General features: G+C 43.3%; 1 protein-coding gene across 1 annotated transcript in view; it reads right to left on the bottom strand.

The window, feature by feature from the left end:
• Nucleotides 1-21,351, bottom strand: part of SYCP2L (synaptonemal complex protein 2 like) — a 344,080-nt gene that overhangs the window by 309,350 nt on the left and 13,379 nt on the right. The window contains exons 2-8 of the mRNA XM_075828429.1: nt 15,639-15,692; nt 12,795-12,932; nt 12,597-12,715; nt 9,990-10,089; nt 2,867-2,894; nt 2,262-2,347; nt 2,070-2,158 (exon numbers count right to left, since the gene is read on the bottom strand). Coding sequence (XP_075684544.1) covers nt 2,070-2,158; nt 2,262-2,347; nt 2,867-2,894; nt 9,990-10,089; nt 12,597-12,715; nt 12,795-12,932; nt 15,639-15,692 — 614 coding nt within the window. The remainder of the gene's footprint in view (nt 1-2,069; nt 2,159-2,261; nt 2,348-2,866; nt 2,895-9,989; nt 10,090-12,596; nt 12,716-12,794; nt 12,933-15,638; nt 15,693-21,351) is intronic.

A 21,351-nucleotide genomic window follows, 5' to 3' on the forward strand; every position in this document is an offset into this window, starting at 1 on the left:
GGGGCTGCGTGGCACCACCTACGGGGGGGGCTGCGTGGCACCACCTACAGGGGGGGGGCTGCGTGGCACCACCTACAGGGGGGGGCTGCGTGGCACCACCTACAGGGGGGGGCTGCGTGGCACCACCTACGGGGGGGGCTGCGTGGCACCACCTACGGGGGGGGCTGCGTGGCACCACCTACGGGGGGGGCTGCGTGGCACCACCTACGGGGGGGGGCTGCGTGGCACCACCTACGGGGGGGGCTGCGTGGCACCACCTACAGGGGGGGGCTGCGTGGCACCACCTACAGGGGGGGGCTGCGAGGCACCACCTACAGGGGGGGCTGCGTGGCACCACCTACAGGGGGGGCTGCGTGGCACCACCTACAGGGGGGCTGCGTGGCACCACCTACAGGGGGGGCTGCGTGGCACCACCTACAGGGGGGGCTGCGTGGCACCACCTACAGGGGGGGGCTGCGTGGCACCACCTACAGGGGGGCTGCGTGGCACCACCTACAGGGGGGGCTGCGTGGCACCACCTACAGGGGGGGCTGCGTGGCACCACCTACAGGGGGGGCTGCGTGGCACCACCTACAGGGGGGGCTGCGTGGCACCACCTACAGGGGGGGCTGCGTGGCACCACCTACAGGGGGGGCTGCGTGGCACCACCTACAGGGGGGGCTGCGTGGCACCACCTACAGGGGGGGCTGCGTGGCACCACCTACAGGGGGGGCTGCGTGGCACCACCTACAGGGGGGGCTGCGTGGCACCACCTACAGGGGGGGCTGCGTGGCACTACCTACAGGGGGGGCTGCGTGGCACTACCTACAGGGGGGGCTGCGTGGCACTACCTACAGGGGGGGCTGCGTGGCACTACCTACAGGGGGGGCTGCGTGGCACTACCTACAGGGGGGGCTGCGTGGCACTACCTACAGGGGGGGGCTGCGTGGCACTACCTACAGGGGGGGGCTGCGTGGCACTACCTACAGGGGGGCTGCGTGGCACTACCTACAGGGGGGGCTGCGTGGCACTACCTACAGGGGGGGCTGCGTGGCACTACCTACAGGGGGGCTGCGTGGCACTACCTACAGGGGGGGCTGCGTGGCAGTTTAAAACGGAAACACGGCCCAGAATGGATGCAAAAGTTCAGTTTTTATCGGCCGACACTCGGACCCTGTCTTGTGAATAGAGCCTTAGCCATCAGTATCTGATCGGTGGTGGCCCGTCTCCCCATCGATTAGCTTTTTTGAAGGGGCCGCGATGCTCGTACAATCGTCGCTTCCCCTTAATTTCCTTTACTGCTCACACTGTGAATCGCGGACACACTTGAAGCGGCGGATCACGGTGGGAGAAGGCTGTAATACTGTGAACCACCGCTACAAGTGTGTCCACAATTCACAGTGTGAGCAGTAAAGGAAATTAAGGGGAAGCAGCGCTTGTATAAGCACTGTGGCCCCTTCAAACCAGCCAAATCGACAGGGGTGTCGGTCCCTGACCGACCAGATATTGATAGCCTATCCTGAGGATAGGCCATCAGTTTTTGTGTACTGGAAATGCCACAATATCTGTAATTGTCGTATGGTGTCAGCGAACCAGCTTAAGAAATCGCCACCTTGCGCCCAGTGTGCAAGAAAAGCACACATATTTGGTATTGTTGAAGTCGGTAGACGTTGCCAAATATGTACTGAGGTGTGTTTACCCAGTGGCATGCACCAGATGTAGTAAAAAAAAAAAAAAAAATCACCTAAAATGACTCAATTTTTGCAATTTTATTTTCCATTTTTCCCTTCCATATTTAAAAAAAAAAAAGTAAAATATATCTAGTATTTTTTTGCACAATATGGAAACACAATATGTTCTGAGAAAAAAAAAGACCAAGTACATGTAGGTTGGAAAAATAATAGAACAACAATTTGCTTTTAAATTGGCACATGGCTAAAAAACTTAAAAATGGGCCTGGTCAGGAAGCAGGGTAAAGCTCCTGGTCAGGAAGTGGTTAAGACTAACTGCACAACTAAATTTTTCCAACAGGCAACCAGCTGGTTACTTGTCACACATATACAGTTTAAATACAAAGATTCAATACTTACATTAAAGTAGACATCTCTTCAGAAGAATGAAGTTTTTTCTTTTCTTCTCTTGAGATTATATCAAGTATGCAGTTAAAAGTCTTTAGCGCCTTTTCCCATGATCAGTGTTTGGTGGATAACAGAAATGCAGCGTTAACAGGATGTTTTCAATAGGATTGTATAACAAAATACAATACAGAAAACACCACTCACCTCCAGTCGAATACGAAAAGGAGGCCACTTTTCCATAATTATGAAACCAAGTGTAAACAAAAATGTGTCCATCAACTGCGCTACTCCTAAAGAAAATATAACATTCTGAAGTTTTAAACAAAAGCAAGAAATATAAAATCTTATTTCAGATAAACATACTAATATTTGTCTAAATTAATTATTGAAGAGAAGTAAACAAAATTAAGGCCTCATGCACAAGACCTTCAGGGGTTTTACTATCCGCAAATACAGATCCGACTGCTACAGATACACATCCTTAGTCGTCCGCAATGGCGGAAGTACCTATATACTTCTATTGGCGAGTCCGTGCCGCAACAGCGGACAAGAATAGAACATTCTAGAATTTGCGGATAATTACTACGGACCGGACACACTTCCGGAAACATACGAAAAGGTGTCCGTGGCCAATAGAAATGACTGGGTTCGCAATTAGATATTTATGCAAAAAGTCTTTCAAGAAAAGTTAAACGTAAGCACAAACGAAGAGCTTGTATTGCATGGCTAAAATCTACAATCAACCATTAACATTAAGCAAGTTAATTAAAAATAGAAAAATATCAGAGCCGTAGAGATGGAGTACTCACCATCCTCATTGTCAGATTTACAAATCACCTAAGAAATAAGAGAAAACATGTTACCTATTCAGCCTGCAAACAATTCTCTACCAGACAGGTTAACTTGCTACTACACAAATTAGTTATATTAGGGGTATTACACACAGTATACATGTAACGGACTAGCTTCTTACATCAGCAGAAAGAAATCCACTGTAGAGAATTAATAGTCATCTGAATCATAAGGAATACTGTAGTGGTTAAGAAGTATTTCTTTGGTAAACTAATACACTCCTCAACACTGAAATTGCACCACCAAGAAGGGTAAGCCCTAAGGTTGAGAAAATCGAGGAAGTAGCAGGTGCTAATATCTGCACATTTTTAACCCCTTCCCGCCGCAGCCCTTTTTCAATTTTTCCTCCCCACCTTCCAAAAGCCATAACTTCCTTAATTTTCCGTCAATATAGTACTATGAGGGCTTGATTTTTGCGGGACGAGTTGTAGTTTTTCGTAGCATCATTTATTGTGCTATATAATGTACTAAGAAACGGGGAAAAATTTGTGGGGCAGAAAATGAAAACAAAAAAAAAAACTGATTCCTCCATGGTTTTTTGCACGTTGTTTTTACGGAATTCACTGTGCCATTAAAACAACATGTTAACTTTATTCTGCGGGTCAATACGATTACGGCGACACCAAATATATATATAGTTTTTTCTATATTTTACTACTTTAACAAGTAAAAACCTAAGTGTAAAAAAGAAAAATTTATTTTGTGTCGCCAAATTCCGAGAGCCACAACGATTTTATTTTTCCGTCGATTTAGTGGTATGAAGGCTTATTTTTTCGGGATAAGCTGTAGTTTTTAATACCATTTTGGTGTACAAAGGTTTGATCACTTTTTATAGGGGATGATGTGCCCAAAAAAAATAGAGATTCTGGCGTTTAAATATTTATTTATTTTTACGGCGTTCACCGTGCGGGTTAAATAATGATATATTGTAATAGTTCAGACTTTTACGGATGCGGAAATACCAATTCTGTTTATTTATTTATTTTTTTACTAGGCTCTAGGGGGAAAATGGGAAAAGGTTTTTTTTTTAACATTTAATAAAAAAAGTGTATTTTTTTTACATATAAAAAAAACAAAAAAAACTTACTTTAACTTTTTTTTTTATTAGTCCCCCTAGGGGACTTCAACCAGCGATGTTTTGCAGTATATCGTGATTCTGACAGGCATCTATTAAGCCCTGCCAGAGGCAGGGCTTAATAATAGCACAAAGATGGCGGACCTGGGGGCCTTCATTAGGCCCCCCAGGCAGCCATAGCAACCATCGCCCGTCCGCGATTGCGTTGCGGGGGGGCACGAAGAGCTGTTAGAAAGAGGGGGACGACCCCCTCTAACGATTTAAATGCTGCGGTCAGTATTGACCGCAGCATTTAACGCGTTACACGAGCGGGATCGCGCTCGAGTGCGATGGCGCTCGTTACTCTGAAGAGTCGGCTGTAACACACAGCAGACACCGGTATCGTATGAAGTGGGTTCACTCCGTGAGCCCGTTCCATACTTCCCCCTACCAGACTTTGGCGTATGGATACGTCAAAATGTCGGAGAGGGGTTACATTTTCAAGTACCAAGCTCCAACCTGTGGAGTTTGGGAGGGGGATGAAAGTCAGTTTGAAAGCAAAGTCTTTTAGCCACATAAACCTCTAAAATCTGATCAAGTGGTGTGGGATGATCGTGCAATGCCTCGTGTTAGTCAACGTGCCAGTTATCGCCGCTTGTTTAAACGAAGGACAGAATCCTTGAATTGAGAGACCTTGGTTTATCACTCCGGCAGATCACTACGCGCCTAGGCCAAGATCTCATGACTGTTCAACTATGCGTGGTTGGGAGAACAACAAACGGGAATGACAGCAAGAGGTGCATGGAAGCGAAACCTATGCACGGAAGTATCGTCTGATTGGAAGAAAGGCGCGTAGTGATCCATTCTGTACTGCAAGTGAAATTGGACGTCACACTCCAAGCCTAGGGCGGCAATTAACGTTGACACATAACCATCAGAAGTGGTTTGCAAATCATTGGGCTACGAGTCAGACGTCCAGCTACAGGTGTTTCACATTTAACCGCTCTCAAAGGCTATCATGGGGCACAGCAAGACGGCAATGGAGGTCTATCCTCTTCAGCAATGAGTCCCGCTTTTGTCCAAGATGCAATGGTAGCTGGAGATTGGTCTGGAGACCAGGTGGGCAACACCATAAAAATGTCTTCACAAGGGCAGGTCACACCGGTCCTACACGCAAGATTATGGTGTGGGGTGGCATAATGTACTGTAGCCAGACCACTCTAGTCTTTTTTTCAGGTACACTAATTACAATGATTAGGTCGTGCAACTAGTGGTACGGCCATTTCTTTTAAGTTTCCAAGTAGCCGTTTTTCAACAGGAAAACACCAGGCCGCATGTTGCTTGTGCTACTGTGAGCAGCCTGCGTGGCCTGAACATGCTACCATGGCCTGCAGCATCTCTGATCTCCCATCGAGCACATCTGGGAAGTCATTGGTCGGCAATTGCAAAAGGGAGCTGCCGGCAGCCAATCTTAATGATTTGCACGCCAACGTGCATTCAGCGTGGCATAACTTTCCGCAGACAACCATGAATAACCTCACTGATCGCATAGTACGTGTATTTCTGAACGTGGCACTCAAACTCTATACTGAATAAATCAAGATGTTTTGAATATTATGTTTCCATTTTTTTTATCATTTGCATATCATTAACATGTCTATTGATCCTGTGATTACCACATTTCCTTCCTGATGTTGCAATTTCAACATCGAGGAGTGTATAATAACGAGGGCAGCAGGTACAGTGCCTCCAGTTTGGTAGAAGGATTGGCTGCAGCTGTTAGTACGGCATGCCATCACTGCACAAAAGTCCACAGGGATTAGAGGAGTGCACGGGACCGTCAGAGCATGTGTATATTTGTACCATAAACTGACAGACTTTTACTTGGAACATCCTTTAATTTTTTTTTACAAGCATTAACATGTTAGCATGATTTATTAGAGAGTAAATATACTGCCACAAAACTTTGACATGTCATAGAAACATACAAGAATCTTTGACAGACAGGGGTCCGAGGGCTGAGACCCCAATCATCTCTAATAAAGGGGCAGAAACTCTCAGCAGAGCACTCTGCACCTTCGGCTGTGATTGCTGGAAGACGGGCTCAGACGTTTTATGTGACCACATCTTTAGCCTAACGAGGAGAGTTAATCACAGCTAAAAGGGCTGAGCACAGAAATATATTAAGGACCATTGGAAAACGAATCTCCCAATGACGCCTCAAGCGCTACTATTCCATCAGGCGCGGCCGCCGGAGGAAGAGGGTGCTCGAGGAGTAAGATCACCTCCCGTGTTGGTGCACACGATTTTACTGGTAGCTTTGAGATGCCTCCTGAGTCAATGGTTAGAGGCAGACATGCCGGGATTAGAAATGATTGTGTCGCGGCTGAAACAGTTATTGGTTCTTGAGAGGGTGGAGGTGGAAAGGCGGAAGGAAACGGGAACCAAGAAGCTATTTGATAAGTGGCAAGCATTCATAGAATCGCAATGTACAGCAGCCGAAATAGCGGAAATGGTTAGGCCTTTCCAGTACACAAAGTGGTACTGCACGCAGCTCTTGGCAGGCACTTTAGGGGGGTTGCAACTTTGAACCAGCTGGGGGAAAAAGGATGAGTGGAAACTCATTGATGATCTGGGTCGTGTCGGAGTTGGGGGAGTCATGTTTTTCGGTCCATCTGAAGATCGACAATTATGCCATGTTTCTATGTTATGTTGAATTTAATTCAAAGTTAATTCCATGACAGTTGAGTGCTGCGCACTCATGATGTAACTCTTACGTGAAATGTTTGTAAGAAAATGTGAAAACTGACAATAAAAAGGATATTAAAAAAAAAAAGGGGCTGAGCGTTTCTGGCCCTTTGTTTCAGTGATGATGGGTGTCTCAGCCCACGGAAAGTCACTGATCCAAACTTTTGATAGGTCTCGGAGATCTTAAAAGTTTTGTGAAAGTGCAGTCGCTCTTTAAATGAAGTATTTTATTTTTATTTTTTAAATGTAGTGCTTAATTTTGATGATTTTTGGGTAATGTCAAGTACAGGTAAATGCGTCCAAGACTAAATTATTTTTAGGTTTTGCAGAAATAAGGTTTTATGCATCATCTACATGCAATATGGACCATAGTGCACCTCAATATGATATGGAGGCACACAGAGGCTTTTACTCAAATTCATCTGAACACATGAATTTGTGGGGGAAAAAGCCCCTGTACAATGAAGGTTATGAAAATAAAAATGTAGGACGTGTTCTATTGCATGCCATATTAGAGGTACTCTCCTCTAGAAGCACTACTTCTGAAGACAATATGGCACCCGAGATGCCTACAGCTCCGTAATATGGAACTAGACACTGCTAGCAGCTATACAGGCTCTGAGAACCTCTAAAGAAAATAATCCTCACATAGTGCAAAATTTATTGGATCGAGTAAATCATTCATAAAATGCTATGTGTAAAAACATAGAAAAGAGCATTGACACCAACTGCGGCTACCTACCTTTACACCTTTTTTTCATTGCAAAGACTATATATACGCTATTGAATACCCTATTTTTTAATAAGAATAATTAAAACTTGGAAAAAGATTCCTTTTATCTCCACCAACGCTGGATCCAACCACCCCTTTCTTCAAAGCAATTTTTTCGTGTGCCACCACGAGGATCCGAGCATCAGGATTACCCACCATAAATCAAACAACTTTTACAAGGTGAGCTGGAGAAATCCTCCCTATATTACTTGTTTCTACAAGGGCGGTGCTAACGTTAGATGCTGCAAAAGCGTTTGACTGTGTAGAATGGGGGTATTTATGGCGGGTAATAGAAAAGATGGGATTCGGCCCTAACTTCGTAAAGTGGGTACAGTTGCTATATGTGGCCCCTACAGCCCGCATACGGGTGAATGGTACAATGTCTGAGAAATTTTCACTGGCCCGGGGTACACGACAGGGGTGCCCATTGTCACCATTACTATTCGCCTTGGCGGTGGAGCCACTGGCGTGCCTCATAAGACAGGAGGAACGTATAAGAGGTTTGCAATATGGGGAAATGGAGGAAAAAATTTCATTATATGCAGACGACATTTTAATATATATGACGGACACGGAGAATACACTGCAGGTAGTAATGGATACGATCACAAGGTTTGGGGAGTTCTCGGGATTAATTAACTGGACCAAGTCTGCTTTGATGCCACTTGATACAGTGAATATTGTAGATACTGGAGGGGGGATTCGGATTCCGATAGTTTCTGAATTTACGTATCTAGGGGTTAAGGTGACAGCTAGGGTCCAAGACTATAGGTCTTTGAATGTCTCACCACTGCTGCTTAAAGTGAAACAAAAGGTGGATGCCTGGAACAGGCTCCCGCTCTCTGCTCTGGGGAGGACTAACTTAATCAAGATGATCCTTATGCCTCAAGTTTTATACATTCTTCATAACTCCCCAGTATGGATACCTAAGCAATGGTTCAGACGATTGCACAATCTCTTTCGGGATCTGGTATGGAAAAAAGGGGTTCCAAGGATTAAATTGGAGAAATTGCAATTGCCCAAAGATGAAGGGGGGGTCGCGCTGCCAAATGCCTGGATATATTACCTGGCTGCCCAGAGCCAACAATTTAAGGGATGGGAGGACACACAGACTTGGGGTGCCAGTGCACGTTTATTGTCATACATGGGGGGAGGACATAATCCACTAGAGAGTCTGGAAGCGCATACCTTTAAGAGATTGGCGAGTGCTAAACCAACGTTACTCCTGATACATAAAGTATGGTGGCAATGCAAACAGATCCTGGGAGTGGGAATGTGCACCAAATATACTCCCCTATGGCATAATCCGGTCCTGTGGGAATTATACCAATTAGAGGGCATGCAAAAATGGGAGTTGGCAGGGGTTAGACGAATACAACACTTATATGATGATAACGGGCTGAGATCATTTCAGCAGTTGAAGGACCTATTTCCACTAGAGCACAATATGTTTTATCAATATTTGCAGATCCGTCATGCCCTACAGGCGCAGGTAGTGGACCTAACGGTTTGTGCTCTTGGGGTCCTGGAGTATGTGGGAAGGGCTGACACGACCAAAGGCCTGATCTCAATGGCGTACAGGAGCTTGCTGTCCAAACACCTGGGAAACCCAATGATGCTGGTAAAAGCGAAATGGGAATGGGATGTTGGTCCATTGACTGAGGAGGAGTGGGAGGAGATAGCATCCACGTCACTTATCGCTCAGTCTGGCGCAGAGGAGATCACAACTCTTCCTGATACATAGAGTGTATCGAACCCCGTGTGTATTAAAGCAGATGGGTATTAGAGCGGATGCTAAATGTCCTAGGTGCACGGAAGAGAAAGCAGATATACTGCATATGTTTTGGTCATGTGAGGCTCTGAGGACCCTATGGGGGGAAATATTGGATCTGATAAAACAGGTATATGGTCGGGAATTGGCGGCAGACCCTAAAGTTATGTTGTTGGGAGTAGTGGGAGAATTGGAGAGTGACAGAATGGCAAGCATGGCAATTGCCAAGATATTATATCAAACAAGGAAATGTATTGCTAAACACTGGCTGGATGAGGAGCCACCAGGGATGAGGGAAATTGTAGGAATGGTGAACTATAATATCCTGATGGAGCATAAGATATTTTCTAAAAGGGGCACGGAAAAAAAATTTGAGAAACAATGGAGCAGATGGATGGCCTGCCCTGAGGTGCTGTCACCTGAACTAAACAGAATAAGGGCGAGAGTTGTCTGAGGAACTGGAGAAGGTAGAGTCTGGAGCAAAAAGGGGTGGTGGGGAAACTTGATAAGAGAAATGTGCTCTGGCCAGGATTGGTGCTAGAAACGGGCAGAGATATAGTGGGGGGCCGTGCGGGGAGGGGGGACAGGGGGGAAGTTGGGGATTTCCTGATATGCTGTCATTATTGTATACGATGCTGGAAAATTGTAATGTGAATGTTACTATGTTATTTCTTTTATGTGTTCGTATCAATAAAATTGGTTTGATTTAAAAAAAGAAATACAGTAAAAACATACCAATGCCGTGTCATAGAAATCTTCTACAAGTGCTGAAATTGTGGTGCTGCTGTCCTTACAAATCTTCATAAACTCCAGGGTTCTTTCGAACCACAGGACCATGTAACGGTAAGAAAAGAGACACTGTGAAACCACTGTGAATAGCGGTGACCAAACAGCTTTTTTCTTTTTAGAATCACAATACGCAAAAATATATAAACATATTTACAAAAACTGGTCAAAGGAACACTGGTATTCTTCATAGCAACCAAAAGCACTGATGATATAATTTCTGTAGTCTATGTTAGAAAACAATATTATTCACCCGATCTGGTGTCGGCCATACAAGCCAATATCCAATGACTCATGCTTGAAGTACACTCTTACATCTAACTTCAACGAAACACAGTGTAGGTGCATGACCCCAATTTTAATACCACAGAAAACAATGTACAGGATACACCGTAACTACATTAAAATGCTTTGTTACAAGACAAAAATCAAGCTATTACATTACAGAACCATTTTTGAAGAGGGCAGTTGGGACTAGAGGACCGATGATCAGGTCGGCCCCTGAACAGCGCTGTTTGAATTAAAATATAAGTTCAGTTTACTTAGTGTAACCCCTTCCCGCTGCAGGCACTTTTGACCTTCCTGACAGAGCCTTATTTTTCAAATCTGACATGCGCCACTTTATGTGTTAATTTGGAAAGCTTTGGAATTCTTTTACCTATCCAATCGATTGAGTCTTTCCTCGTGACACATTGTACTTTAAGTTACTGGTACAATTTGGTCGATACATTCAGTATTTAATTCTGAAAAACACCAAAATTTCGCCAAAAATTAGCAAACATTTGCATTTTTATCAATTTAAATGTATCTGCTTGTAAAAAGATAGAAATACCACACAAAAGAGTTGCTAATTAACATTTCCCATATGTCTGCTTTATGTTTGTATTGTTTATTTGAACATCCTTTTCTTTTTCTAGGACATTACAAGGCTTAGAACTTTAGCAGAAATTCCTGACATTTTTAAGAAAATTTCTAAAGGCTATTTTTACAGGTACCAGTTCCATTGTGAAGTGGCATTGAGGGGCCTATACAATACAAACTCCAATAAGTCACTCCATTTTAAAAACTACACCCCTCAAAGTATTCAAAACAGTATTTAGAAAGTTTCTTAACCCTTTAGGTGTTTCAAAGAACTAAAGAAAATTAGAGGAGAAATTGACAAATTTTTTTTTTTGCAGAAGCTCATAATTAATTAATTGTTTTCTGTAAGGCCGAAGGTTTTACCAGAGAAATTCTACTTAATATTTGTTGCCCAGATTCTGCAGTTTAGGAAATATCCCACATGTGGCCCTAGTGTGCTAATGGACTGAAGTACTGGCCTCAGAAGCAAAGGAGCACCTAGAGGATTTTGGGGCCTTCTTGTTATTCTAATATATTTTAGGCACCATGTCAGGTTTGAAGAGGTCTTGTGATGCCAAAACAGTGGAAATCCCCCCAAAAAGACCCCATTTTGGAAACTGTACCTCACAAGAGATCTAGGGGTATAGTTAGCATTTTGACCCCACAGGGGCCTGGGAGGCTTCCGTACTATGCAGACCGGGAGGCCATTATTAGGCCTCCAGGTGCAATTGCAGTCGACAACACAGCAATTTCATTGCTGGGGTGCCAATGAGCTGCAAACCCCCTAAATGCAGCGATCGCTGCATGTAAGGGGGTAATGGCGGGGATCTGAGCTAATTTTCATTCCCCACCATAACAGCAGGGTGTCAGCCGTAACATACAGCTGACATACAGGGATGACGGCACAAACTCCGCTTCTGAGCCAGTGCCATCCATTTGTCGTAAGTATATGACAAATTGCGGGGCGCTGGCTTTCCATGATGTATACTTACGACAAATGTCGGGAAAAGGTTAAGGACAGAGGTCAGGTGTTATAGTCAGAGACATGGTACCCGTCAATGGGTTCTCCAAAAAGTACTGAGGAAGAAAACCTTTGTTCCCCTGATCGTTATTTTTAGAGAGTCACAGATCAGTCTCTCTTAACAACTTCTCTTTAGTAACCCCCAGAAAGGCAAGAGAATGTCACGCACACGACCGTAGCCATGTGCACGGCCGTGATTTTCAGGTCGGCCGGCCACGGAGTGACAGCCTCAAGCCGCCCGCAAAAGGCGGGCCCGTACACCTGGCCGCGGCCATTATTTTCAATGAGCCCGGACCGCAGAACACGACCGTAATAAGACATGCCAGTTCTTTCTGCGGTGCGAGCTCCTGGTCCATGCACGGACCGTGAAAACCAGGGTCGCGTGCATGGCCCCACAGGAACGAATGGGGCCGCAATTCTCCTGTGGATTTTCGGGGGAATTGCGGCAGCAAAAACACGTTCGTGTGCATGAGGCCTAAGCCAAGCGAGTTATCTAATGAATTGTTTATTATACAGTTGCTGCTATACCGTGCCAGGTCACCAGTATTTAGCGGATACAGTTTACAGATGGAAAAATAATAAACACAACAGAGATACAAAGTGTCATGGGTATGTTCTAATACTTTTGGTAACACTTCTGGCAAACAACGGTTACAAAGGCAAATTGTCCCCAAAAAAAAGCTTAAGTAGTACTTATCTTAGAAACCAGACCTTGCTGAATCAAGGACCAACCTTCATGACATTCACTCTTGCAGAAATGCTGAATGCATTTCATTAATAGAGACACATGTTTGAATTCATTTCGATCTAACTCCTACAAGGCAAAAATAAAAAGTACTGTTTTTGTCAAAGGAAACCGGTGACAAGCAATTACATTAGTATCAGATACCCACCTTATTTATTAATCTGTCAAGTTGGTTTAAGAGAACCTTGCTGTGTCTCTGTGATAAACATACTACCTTATCCTCAAATAATTCACTAATTTTCTGAAATCCTTTTCCCTTAAAAGCATCAGTGATAAGTGTTTCCAGCTACAAAAGAAATAAAAAAAAAGATGTAAAACACGTACTTCTGAGCAAACATGCCAGTTACTACTACCACCAATACCAGCTGCTTAGTTCAAAAGTACTCCAAAAATAGGTGTATTTTTTTATTTAAACATTACTTTAAAGTTTAAAAGATAAAGTAAAAACATAATGTACTGCCATATATCTATAGTACAGTACATTAGCCTGTGTACTGATAGTACACAGGCAGTTGTTTGGGCATACTGAGGTATGTCCTAACAGGAAATGTGGTAGGACAGCCCTGGGGTAGTTCAATGGACCATGGGCTGTCTGCCCATATATGTTATGTCCCTCAATCGCGTCACAGGAATTTCCTGTGACGCGATCCAAGGGGCATCCCCCCTTCTCATTGTCCCCTGAATGCTGCAGTCCGCTGTGATCGAAGCATTCACGGGAATAGCATCGGCGATGAGAGGTTTCTCTGATCTCCGCCAGCGGGGCTGCGGCTGTGTAATACAGCCATTGCCCCGCTCCTGACAGAAAGTGCGCGCGCTGTCAGCATGAGGAGATGCAGCCGGCGCTGCACTAATGAGCGTAGGTTCAGGCACTGAAGACAGAACTTGGGGGTGTTTTGTAGTGCGCCCGCCATGTTCTGTTTTCAGTGCTGCCGCTCATTAGTGCAGCGCCGGCCGCATCGAATCATCCTGACCCCGCGCACTTGTTATCAGGACTCAGGAGCGCGGCAATGACTATCACACAGCCGCAGCCGCGCTCCCATACATTCATGTGTACTGTACTGAGCTGTGCTACCGCACAGCTAAGTATTGAAATACATGAAATAACGGTATCGAACCGTTTGGGGATGCAGAGTATCGAAACAGTATCGAAGTTTCGATACATTGTGCATCCCTACACGGACAGCACACTGACGACATCCGTGTTTCACGCAAATGCAGAGAACGTTTATATTAAATAAAAAGAAAAAAGCTTGCACAGACGTGAAAAACACATGCCAAACGCAAAGCACACTGATGGCATTTACGTACGTAAATCGGACACGCTCGTGTGAATGTAGCCCAAGGAGACTGTCCAGTCAGACTGTCACTTTATGTATAATATCAGGGCTTTAAATATAATACGAATGCTGACATTATTTCCTTATTGGGATTACACTAGCAGCTAAAAGTCAACAGTACTTGCCTGCATGGGCAATATGGGTAAGCAGTAGTCTGATACCAACCCTGTAGACTGACCTCAGAGAAGTCTTTGTATGGGTGGCGCAGGATGGCATTACCAAACAACATTTCTCCACACAATCCACAGGCGGGCAGGAGAATACAGGTAAGGTAAGTATTAAACTGATGGACATTAAAACTAACAAAATATAAATACTTAGGGCCGGTACAGACCTGCGTTTGAGGCTCTGCTAGGGGCCTCCAACGCAGATTCGGCTGAGATTACCGGAAACATTAGCGCAGCATGCTGAACTATTACTTCCAGTAAAACCGTGGAAACCCCAACGGAAAGCCAAGGGAACATATTGAAGTCAATTGTTTCAGTTGGCCACACATAGTATCCGTGGTGCAACGGAACAGGAACTTCCTGTTATTCCCCTGTTCTGCTCCTCTGACTGAGTAAATCAATGGAATTTTTGTTTTTAACGTCCATCAGTTATATAAAGGGGAACAGATAAAACGGTCCAATAAGGGGACAGTCACTTTAAAGTACCCTATCACCTACATATTGTGATTGGCGCCGTAATGTAGATAAGTTTTTTATTTTGATAAACTATCATTTTTGAGGAAGTTATGCACAATTTTAGATTTATGATAATTAGTTTCTTAATGCCCAACTGGGAATTTTTTAACTTTTGACCAAGAGGGCGTTGTAAAGAGCAGTGTATGACGCTGACCAATCAGCGTCATACACTTCTCTCCATTCATTTTTAGCTGTGCTGTCACATACACCCACATTAACTTTACTGAAGTGTCTTAACAGTGAATAGACATCACCTCCAGCCAGGACGCGATGTCTATTCACAATCCCGACACGTCGATAAAGTGTGTGTGGGACTTAATCGATGCGATGCACAGCTTGATCTCGCGAGATCACGCTATGAATGAGAGTAGTAGCGTGATTTCGCGAGATCACGCTGTACAGCGATTAAGTCCCACACAAACTTTACCGAAGTGTCGGGATTGTGAATAGACATCGCGTCCTGGCTGGAGGTGACGTCTATTCACTGTCAAGACACTTCAGTAAAGTTAATGTGGGTGTATGTGACAGCACAGTATGATCTCGCTAGATCCCGCTGTGCTGAGTATGAATGGAGAAAAGTGTATGACCCTGATTGGTCAGCGTCATACACTCCTCTTTACAACGCTTACTTGGTCAAAAGTTAAAAAACACCTAGTTGGATATTAAGTAATTAGAATAAATCTAAACTTCCTCAAAAATGATCGTTTTTCAAAATAAAAAACAGTGTTATCTACATTACAGCGCCGATCACATTATGTAGGCACTTAATGTGGTTACAGAACCTCTAACAACACTGGGAGAATAAAATATAATAAAATATTCCAGTCACTACAGTGTCGCAGTGTGTGAATACAAAATGATTTTAGCTTACGTACACTGTACTATGTTTGTTACATAGAAAACCTTCAAGTGACAATATGTATAATAAAAAAATAAAAAATAAAAATTGTGCAACAAAATATAGTTACATACATAATATTCAGTCTGAAGTGTCATTTTTTCCCCGGGACTCCGTTCTTCCTCACCCTGTTACAAATCAAACAATTTGATAGTGAGGTAAAAATAAATGTATTTATAAATAAGAAATTGCTCAGAAGAAAACAAAGTACAGTATGTGTTCGTTACCTTTCATGCTGAAAGCAAATATTTACTACAACAGTCCTGTCACATCATGGCTTGTTCACATCAGCGGTCGGGTTCCGTTCATCCTGTCTGAGTAACAGATGAACAGAAACTACTGCTTCTGTTTGCATTCCCATTGATTTCAATGATAATGCTTCAATTTCAATTCCGCAAAGTTTCCTTTTTTTTCACGGAAACAATAGCGCGGTCAACTAAGGTATTGTTTCTGTGAAAAAAAAACTTAAACTTTATGGAACGTAAACAAACTGAAACAGAAGCATTACCATTGAAGTCAACGGTAATGCAAACGGAAGCGACAGATTCCGTTCCTCTGACGAAGAGCTTCAACAGAACCTGTACGAAGATGTAAACAGGCCCTTATTCATAAAACATTTAAAGAGACAGGAATAGAAAAGTAATAGTTTTTTTTTTTCTTTTATTATGTTGTTTACCGCATGGTATAAAACGTGACATCTTTATTCGGAGATCGATAACTTTTTTTAAATATTTTTCTATTGAAGCGGAGTGAGGGCTTGTTTTTATGGGGCAAGCTGTATTTTTATTGGTACTCTTTTGGGGTACCTGACTTTTTGAGCACTTTTTCTTCAATATTTTTGAGGAAAGAGGTGACCAAAAAAACAGCAACGCTTGCATTGGGATTCTTTGGTCCTATGACATTCACCGTGTGGTTTAAATAACATTATATTAGACTAGTTCAGACATAGCGATACCAATTATGTTCATTCTTATTACATAATTTTTTTAACTTTTTTTGTACAATGGGAAGCACGTAAAAAAAAATATATACATATATTTTTTTTAATTGGTCCCCCTAAGGGACTTAAAAAGGCTCTGTCACCACATTATAAGTGCCCTATCTCCTAGATAAGGAGATGGGCGCTATAATGTAGGTGACAGATGTGCTTTTTATTTTAAAAAACAATCTATTTTTACCACTTTATAAGAAGAGAGAGCAGTGTCCAGGGGTGATGGTACGTATTGACACCCACAGATCACTCCTTCTCATATTATAGATATTCACTGAGTCCTTGCCTCAAGTTTTCTATCTAATCCTACGCGTTTCAGTATCACATACCAATGTGATACGTCATCAGGGATTTTTAGAAACCGTAATTAATTAAGCAGCCGGATAGCACTATATCGTGCTGATTTAGCCTCTCGGCGCGTGCACGACTCGAATGTAATGGCCAGAAGCAAAGGAGCACCTAGTGGATTTTGGGCCTCCTTTGTTATTAGAATATATTTTAGGCACCATGTCAGCTTTGAACAGGTCTTGTGGAACTAAAACAGTGGAAACCCCACAAAAGTGACCCCATTTGGGAAACTACACCCCTCGAGGAATTTATCTAGGGGTGTAGCAAGCATTTTTACACGCCAGTTTTTTTGCAAAAATTTTTGGAACTAGGCCATGAAAATGAAAATCTACATTTTTTTCAAATAAAATGTAGGTTTAGCTATTTTTTTTTCATTTCCACAAGGACTAAAGGAGAAAAAGCACCATAAAATTTGTAAAGACATTTCTCCCGAGTAAAACAATACCCCACATGTGGTAATAAACGGCTGTTTGGACACACGGCTAGGCTGAGAAGAGAGAGCGCCATTTGGCTTTTGGAACTCAAATTTAGCAGGAATGGTTTGCGGAGGCCATGTCAAATTTGAAAAGCCCCTGAGGGGACAAAACAGTGGAAACCCCCCACAAGTGACCCCATTTTGGAAACTACACCCCATGAGGAAATTATCTAGGGGTATAGTGAGCAGTTTGACCCAACAGGTGTTTTACAAAACTTATTGAAAGCAGGCTGTAAAAATGAAAATCTACATTCTTTTCAAAGAAAATGTAGGTTTAGGTATTTTTTTTTTCATTTCCACAAGGACTGAAGGAGAAAAAGCACCGTAAAATTTGTAAAGCAACTTCTCCCGAGTAAAACAATACCCCACATGTGGTCATAAACATCTGTTTGGACACACGGTATGGCTCAGAAAGGAAAGAGCACTATTTGGATTTTGGAATGGTTTCTGGGCGCCATGTCACATTTGCTGAGCCCCTGTAGTACTAGAACAGTGGAAACACCCCAAAAGTGACTCCATTTTGGAAACTGCACCCCCTGAGGAATCATCTAGGGGTATAGTGAAAATTTTGATCCCAAAGGTTTTTTGCTGAATTAATTAGAATTAAGCCATGAAAATGAAAAATAATTTTTTTTTCCAACAAGATGTAGTTTTAGATCAACATTTTTCATTTTTACAAGGAAAAGAGAAGAAAAAGCAGTGAATTAGCGCCGGCCGCAGGCGGGTCCTCATCGGCTCCCGTACAAGGCAGACTCGGACGCCATTTTCTGGCGTCCGATTGCCACAGCAACCCAGCGATTCCGTCACTGGGTTGCCGGTCGAGTTAAAACTCGAGTTCGAGTTGAGCGCAGCATCTGAGGGGTTAATCAGCCGGATCGGAGAATAGCTCCGGTCCTGGCAGTTACAGGAGGGTGCCAGTTGTATAATACAGCTGTCACCCCGCGGTGATGGTGCCGGCTCTGCTTCTGAGCCCGCACCATCACCGCGACGTAACTGTACTGCGCTTTGCGGGAACACCTTCCCGGCAGCGCCGTATATATACGGCGGATGTCGGGAAGGGGTTAAAGGAGTTTTCTTGTCGTGGGGTGGTTTTTTATACAGATGACCTTTCCACAGGATAGGTCACCAGTATATAAATCGGTGCGGTTCAGACACCCGGACCGATCAGCTGTTCCAGCTGCCTTCGGTACCGGGAGTTCTAGTGTTTGGAGCCGGAAGCAGATGACTCCCATACAGGAATAACCTGTCGTGCTGGGTTACTGCAGCTCTGCTCCTATTCACCTAAATAGGAGCAGAGCTGTAGTACTGCAGCACAGCCGCTATACAGTGGTCGGAGCCATATGCTTACGGCTCCAAACATTGCTTAAAGAGGCTCTGTCACCAGATTTTGCAACCCCTATCTGCTATTGCAGCAGATAGGCGCTGCAATGTAGATTACAGTAACGTTTTTATTTTTAAAAAACGAGCATTTTTGGCCAAGTTATGACCATTTTTGTAATTATGCAAATGAGGCTTGCAAAAGTCCAAGTGGGTGTGTTTAAAAGTAAAAGTCCAAGTGGGCGTGTATTAGGTGCGTACATCGGGGCGTTTTTAATACTTTTACTAGCTGGGCGCTGTGAAGAGAAGTAACATCCTCTTCTCTTCAGAACGCCCAGCTTGTGACAGTGCAGATCTGTGACGTCACTCACAGGTCCTGCATCGTGACGGCCACATCGGCAGCAGAGGCTACAGTTGATTCTGCAGCAGCATCAGCGTTTGCAGGTAAGATCGACTTATCTGCAAACGCTGATGCTGCTGCAGAATCAACTGTAGCCTCTGCTGCCGATGTGGCCGTCACGATGCAGGACCTGTGAGTGACGTCACAGATCTGCACTGTCACAAGCTGGGCGTTCTGAAGAGAAGAGGATGTTACTTCTCTTCACAGCGCCCAGCTAGTAAAAGTATTAAAAACGCCCCGATGTACGCACCTAATACACGCCCACTTGGACTTTTACTTTTAAACACACCCACTTGGACTTTTGCAAGCCTCATTTGCATAATTACAAAAATGGTCATAACTTGGCCAAAAATGCTCGTTTTTTAAAAATAAAAACGTTACTGTAATCTACATTGCAGCGCCTATCTGCTGCAATAGCAGATAGGGGTTGCAAAATCTGGTGACAGAGCCTCTTTAACTCCCAATGCCGGGGGCAAATGGAACAGCTGATCGATGTCATTGTTTAACTGCATTTTTTTTTTTTTGTACTCCATGTGGTACAACTAATAACTTATCTTTGAAGGATGAGATGTATTGATAATTATTGATTAAGCTACTTCTTTTTTTTGGGGGGGGGGGGGATAGAAAAAACCCAGCAATGATGCCTTTGTTTTGTTTGGTATTTTTTTTTTTTTTTTTTTACATGCAGGATAAATAACATGTTATCTTTATTCTACGGGTCTCAACATTAAAAATGATACATATTTGTTGCAACTGTAATTGTAATGAGTATAACCTAACCTAGTACTTTAGCACAATAAAGGAATATTTCATGAAGAAAAACAAAAAAAAAAAAAATAAACAAAATTGGGTAAACACACCTGAATACATACATGGCAACTTCTGCCGACTTCAACTATACCAAATGTGTGTGTATTTCATACAAGGTGGAGCTTACAATGAATGGTGCGCAAAGTGGCTTTTGGAGAACAAATTTTCCAAAGCGATCTTTGTGTATGCGACCAGTGTCGCGGCCAAAGTCGCCGTGTAGCCCCAGCCAAAAACTGTACAATACATCAATATATATGATATGAAAGATATAAATAAAGAGATAGGTAGAGAAATAATATTTGTAGAATACAAAAAAAAATTTAAATATTCACAATTTAGATCTATCTGATATCTACCTATATCTTCTATACATCTATCTTGATATATAGTATAGTTTTAGGGTCAATGCACACAGTGTGTATTATGTGCGGTTTTGCCACGCAAAACCCAGCGTAATGCACTTTCAGCATAGACAATAAAATTCCAGGTAATCGCATATTTTTCGTGAAGTTCATTGACCAGCGGTGCGTATTTTCTAAACCGCGGCACGATAATTTATCTGGTGATTTTAATAATTTAGCTTGCGAATTCTATCCCTGTAATTCAACAGAAATACTCAGTAAAAACCACAGCATGAAAACACAGCAATTTACACAAAACTTAAAAACGCACCTTCAGGTGAGTTTTTCCATGCAAATTTCTTGCGTTTTTGCGGCATATTTTCAGCACCAAAATACGCAACGTGTGAATGTAGCCTTAGGCTGGGGCTACACGGTGACTTTCACCACAAGTTTCACAGCCAAAGATTACTATGTTCCGTGGCCTACATGGCAAGTGGTGACAGTGATTGTGGTCAGTCATTTTGCTTGCAATGTAGGTTACCGGACAAAGCCATTTTTGGCCATGGGACCAGTGTTGTGGCCAAAGTGGTCGTGTAGCCCCAGCCTAGAACTACACTATATATCAATGAGATGGATAGGACACAGAGATGAGATAGATAGGACACAGAGATGAGATAGATAGTTGTCACAATGATCACTTGCCCAGAGACCTCAGTGATTGGTCTCTGGGCAGAGCTCCATGATGTCAGCTGCCTAGAGACAGCTGTATCACGGAACTAAATGCCGCAACAGATCGGCAAACAGGCCATCTCTGCAGGACTTTCTAGAACGGCCCTGCAGAATTAATTAAGGACCGCCTGGACGTTTATAATCAATGGGCGGTCTAGAAGTGGTTAAAGGTGTACTATACCTACACAATTTTAAAATCCAAATATATTCCAAAGTAATATTGTCTTTTCAGTGATATACCTATTGGGCCATGTTGCCGATAAATCCACAGGCGGCATAGTGGGGCCCGCATGAGCTATTCCACATACTTACATGTCCATAGCAAAATAGGTACTTTTAAAGAGGCTCTGTCACCAGATTATAAATGGCGCATCTC

The sequence above is a fragment of the Rhinoderma darwinii genome, chromosome 5, assembly GCF_050947455.1.
Source record: "Rhinoderma darwinii isolate aRhiDar2 chromosome 5, aRhiDar2.hap1, whole genome shotgun sequence".
NCBI classification, from domain to species: Eukaryota; Metazoa; Chordata; class Amphibia; order Anura; family Rhinodermatidae; genus Rhinoderma; species Rhinoderma darwinii.